The sequence below is a fragment of the Nannobrachium achirus genome (genome assembly GCF_963921795.1).
Source record: "Nannobrachium achirus genome assembly, chromosome: 20".
NCBI classification, from domain to species: Eukaryota; Metazoa; Chordata; class Actinopteri; order Myctophiformes; family Myctophidae; genus Nannobrachium; species Nannobrachium achirus.
The window spans coordinates 33,359,497-33,364,873 of record NC_137827.1 but is presented as its reverse complement, the minus strand read 5'-3'; the positions used below and the strand labels follow the sequence as shown (position 1 = coordinate 33,364,873).

General features: G+C 42.6%; 1 protein-coding gene across 1 annotated transcript in view; it reads right to left on the bottom strand.

The window, feature by feature from the left end:
• Positions 1-5,377, bottom strand: part of palm1b (paralemmin 1b) — a 32,447-nt gene continuing 27,070 nt past the window's right edge. Inside the window, exons 4-6 of the mRNA XM_080751384.1 lie at positions 3,860-3,975; positions 3,348-3,418; positions 1-3,058 (exon numbers count right to left, since the gene is read on the bottom strand). Coding sequence (XP_080607510.1) covers positions 2,682-3,058; positions 3,348-3,418; positions 3,860-3,975 — 564 coding nt within the window. The 3' untranslated portion in view covers positions 1-2,681. The remainder of the gene's footprint in view (positions 3,059-3,347; positions 3,419-3,859; positions 3,976-5,377) is intronic.

Below are 5,377 nucleotides of genomic sequence, written 5' to 3'. Positions count from 1 at the left end.
GAGAGTAGGACAAACCTTGTCTAATATGAATGACAGACGGACAAGTCCAACCAACTGAACCTGACAAAGGCACCAACAATACACAGATGTAGTCATGTTTCTTTTTTTAAGTACACACATCAAGTACAATATACCGCCCCACGCAGAGGACATAAGAAAAAGAAACATGAATCAATTTCAAGAAACGAAATCAATAAATCCATATAACTACAACGGCGCTGTACACATGGAAAGCATATACGCTGGCTGTCCATGCCTGCTGACTTCCCTTGGAATGTTGGGGGGCAATGCTCTGGTGGTGCCGGCAGGACTGAAGAGAATGCACCAGGCACCAAAGATCCATGCTCAAGGGTGCAAAAAACTCTTGATCGTTAGAAATAGGCAGTACAGTCCGGATGAACCACATCTCCCATAATGCCCCTCACCAGTGATCTCAGTGTGACAGAGGGAGCCAGTGGAACAGTAGATGGTGGATGGAGGGTTAGAAGAGACTCACGGTTAGCACCAACCTCAGAGGTTTTTTTTTACTGCATGTTTGTGAGCAGGGAGCAGGGTTTGTGGTTCAGATTATATGGATAAAAAAGTGGGATAGTGATGACGATGTGTAAGTGTATGAGACATGCACAATCTGGGGAGTTGTATTTTAGGCAGCATATAATCAATGTACCCAGACATCCATGGCTTCTACACGGTAAAATCCTGAGTGTTAATTTCGATCTGGGAGTGCACAAATATATACCAAAATGGACTCGTACGGGTCTATTTGGTTCTTACACTCTTTGAATTGCAAATGTATGAATTAACACAGAGTGGTTTACAGTGTAAAAGACCAAGGGCACATGTTTTTGACAACACTTTCAACGACTTAAAGCTGAAATCCGTGACTTAATTTAACCAATCTGTATGGTACAGTATGTTACTACAATATAACTAGCACATCTGCAGTGGTTAAAGAACATCTCTCTACTCTTACATTGAGAAGTGTCTACTTTATTGTAGCATCATTAACTTTCTGCCAGGAGAGGGAGACAAGGTACTGTACATAAAAATACAGATTGCAGCTTTAAATATTTTGAGTGCATGTCCCACCAGACATTATTAAAGTTTCAAATGACCAGTGTTAATTGAACAATATCAAACAACACATTGAATGAAGTACAATTGCTCCCCGGCCCTGTTGTCAAAACAAAGACAGTCAGGGGTTAAACTGGGAGCTAGTAGGAGACAGAAAGCAGCAGCCGACCAACACACAAAAAATACAGTATTAACAGATTTTATTTGGTTCAAGAAGAAACAAGCGCTTCTTGGGGCTGAGCTGAGTGAGCTCTCCCTCCTTCAGCACGGAGGAGCAAATCCCAATTTAACCCCTGAACTTACAGTACATTCATGTTAACGTGATTCAGAGCGGTGCGACAGAGACGTGGAAGTCATGAGAGCTGCAGGGCTTCATGCAGTGCTACCTCTTCATTCTACATCAACATTACTTTGACAGGAACACAATTATGTAAGCATTTATAGTCATGGCAACATTGGTTTTAAATAGGATTCTTTTGAACATAAGTTGATCTTTTCTTTTTTTGTTGTTAAATAGAAAAAGTCGGGATTTTACAAGTACATGTGTTTATGTGACATACAGTATTTGCAGGAGGCAAGCATGGCTTGTACAGAGATCTGTGTCCTATTTTACTTCTGATCGTGCTGTGGTTCTTGTAAAACCTATAGCGTATCTCTAACATTGCCAATCCTATTTACCATTTACAGTTATAAAGACTTAACGTGGCTAAAGATACAATGAGTGAGTCTAAGAAAAGCGCAGACTTTCGTCATGATTGTTGAAGTGCGAATGTCGTAGTGCTTACAAGCATCACATGCAAATGGGTGGTTGGAGATGATACATACGTGGAACCAAAAAACAATAAATACATTGTATAAAACATAATTTGATATCAATATATTAAAATACTATTCAAAATAATATCTTAGACAATATTGTAATATGAAATTGACCGATAAATAGTTGGTAGGCCTACACAGAGAAATATATATAGCCTATATATATATATTTAAGTATCTGTGTCCTTCATAATTTGGTGTTTTGGACTAAATTACAAGGGTCCAAATTCCAGGTGTCCCCCAGGGGTTCGCAGTACAATCCAGAGACCTTATCTTTTCTTTCTTTTTTTCTTCTTCTCTCAACGATAATAACAATGAACTTACAGTACACAGTCCCATAATAAAGATATACATACCGAATACAATATAAATGTCAAGACAGAAAAATAGAAAAATATCGATAGAAATCAAAAGTAAAATACATATCAGAGAAAGTATACAGAGTTTGGTATACTGTGTACGAGTCTCTCTGGTTCTTGTTGTGGCTGAAGATGCCATATTGGCTTTAGTTGTTGATATCGTGGCCGTGGAACCGTACTTCTCTTGTTGTCGTTTGTCGTTGACGTTGCTGTAGCTTTTCTTCCTTTCGTCCTGATTCGCACACTCCTGTAACAGACGCACACGCCATGCACACAAACAAAGCACAGATATACACAGCTATATGCATACCTGCACGGAGGCAGGTGTGCACCTAGCACACATGCGCACACAATCGCGTACGCACACACACATAAACACACACGTGCACACACACACACACGCACACACACACACACACACACACAAACTCACATGACCGTGCAGCATTTGCAGGTCTGTTTCTTTTCCTTCTCTTTCTCTGCGTCCTCCCCTCCCCCATTGGCTTTCTCCTTGTCCGCCATGCTGCCGTTGGGTGGGGCCGGCTCTTCCGTGGCCCCCTCTCCTCCTACCGTCTTGCCGTCCCCGTCCTCGATGACCACAAACTCGGCCTTGACGTTGCCGTCCACCCCGTCCTCGGTGGCGCGGTTCTCCTGCTCTTCCTCCACGGTCTTGTAGCCCATGAAGACCAGGGTGACAGGGTTGTCGGCGCTGGCCTGGTCGGGGCTGGGGCCCAGCAGCTTCGCCTCAATGCCTGTCACCTCTCTCCTGGGTGTCTGGCCCGAAGCCTGCACCACTCCGTTCTCTCCTGCAGGGGGCACCGTGGCACCGCAGAGAGACAGAGAAAGAGAGAGAAGGGGGGCGGGGGGGAGAGAATGGAGGGTGTAAATACAGAGCGAAAAGGAAAGAATGAAATATTATTTGAAATATTGAAATATTATTTAATGACCACCAGAAGAGAGGAATGATTTGATGGATCAAATGTTGAAGCCATTATTATCCCACTCTTCGTCTTCCCTTCCGATTCATGACTGCCCGGGCTTTGTTTCCATGGTTTCCTGTTCTAGCTCATGCGTTGCCATGGGTACTGAATTTACCTCCATTTTCTTTGGCCACGCCCTCATTGGCTGGCGCTCCGGTCTCCAGTTCCTCAATCTCCTGCTCCAGTCTGATGTGCACGCACGCACGCACGCACGCACGCACGCACGCACGCACGCACACACACACACACACACACACACACACACACACACACACACACACACACACACAATCACGTTATTTTGATTAGTTTCACTAAAAACACTCAACAAAAGTATCCACAAAAGAGCGGAGACTAACGTGTTATTCACAATGACGTTGTCCCATTTGCCCTCTCTTACGGAAGAGAATCAAGATAAAGCTGTGTGATGTATTAATTACACACCAATCAGGGAACCATTCTGTTTTTTTTTGTGTTTTTTTTGTAAAAACAGGAACTCGGTTTGGCCCCTCCCCTTTCTTAGTCCACTTCCTCCCGGGTGCTTCTGTGTTTATTCCTACTAACAACAACGCTCCATGTTTAGGGCAGTGGTGCTCTTGAGAGATTCATTCCACAATCCACACTGACCTGAGGATGACTTGCTCCAGTAGCTTGGTCTTCACATCATCGTCCAGCAGACGCTTCTGAGTCTCCTCCTCCTCTGGAGCGCCATCCAACAACCAGCGCTCCCTCAATGCTTTGGACTGGAATGGTGGGAAAAGTACTCACATTATTTCTTAAAGTGGGAGGGACACGAACCAACGTTTAATATTGTGATACAGTAGGTCAGCGTGGTCTCTCTGTAAACGCTCTGAAACAGTCAGAGAGCAGAGAGAACGCAGCGCCTGCCGGCTGACTTGGCTCGCACTGACCAGGAAATTGAAGGAAGTAGCCTCAACTTAAAATGTATTTTAATTGCAATTCTGTGCATATAAAATAAATGTACCCTATCGAATATCTTAGTTACATAGATATAATCCACATACCGGTAAACTAGTTTGTTCATGCTTATTCATTATAATTATCTAGAGCACCGCATTTGTCACCAAGCACCACCACCAAATCTGCCCGTCTTTAGCTCCCTCCACCCCAGCTGGAATCCAGCTTTCAATCGCCCACCAGCGGGGGTCGTAATCCACCGACCACCATGGTGATTTTTATTTGATCATTTCAACAAATAAGCCAAACTAACTGCTTGACATGAACAAAGGTTATATGTTTTTTATATGCACAGATTTAGTAATAAAATACATTTTCTCGTAAAGCGACTTCCTGGTTTCCATAGCGTGGGCAAGGGGAGACGGACCAGCCGACCGACAGTACAGTACTACATAAGTACAGAAGAGGTGCGCCGTGACGTCATCAACAATAGTAGCCAAAGAGATTTATCTTTTTTTCCCCGTGTCATCACAGCTTCAAGTAAAAGTATCAATACTGCAATGTAGAAATACTCCGCTACAAGTAAAAGTCCGGAATTCAAAATTACTTGAGTAAGGGCACAGTCACACGAAAGTAGAGTAGTTATTATGCAGAATGTTCCATTAAGTTTTCAAAATATATACGAATCTTTAGAAAATAACAGATCTACAAGCTCACAATGCATTGCATCTCGACGCATTGTGAGCTTATAGATCAGCTCGAAATGTATATAGGGCTGAAGTGGTCAATATATGTTTTGTAATAATAATCAAAATCTACCAAGTAACTAACTAGTAACTAACGTTTTGAAATGATTGTCGTGGAGTAAAAGTACAATATTTGTCTCTGAGATGTAGTGGAGTAGAAGTAAGTAAGTACTGAAACACCAGTGGAAAGAGGAAAATGGAATCAATGGGGAATTGGATTCATATAAACCAATTAACACGGTTGGGTGATTGGGTAGATAGATATATAGCATTTGCCTTGAGTTATTTTTCTTCCTATGAAAGCTATCATTACAAGGAAGCCAGATTGCCTTATCATCAAGCATATTCAATATTTCTGTACAAGATGATGCAAGGCAGTGTAATCTTCTTTGAAATTGTCCCTTGTCACCAGAGAGAGATAGTGTGTAGTCATGCAAAATTGGCAAGCTGTGGCACAGGTACACTTCATCATTTGCACTGG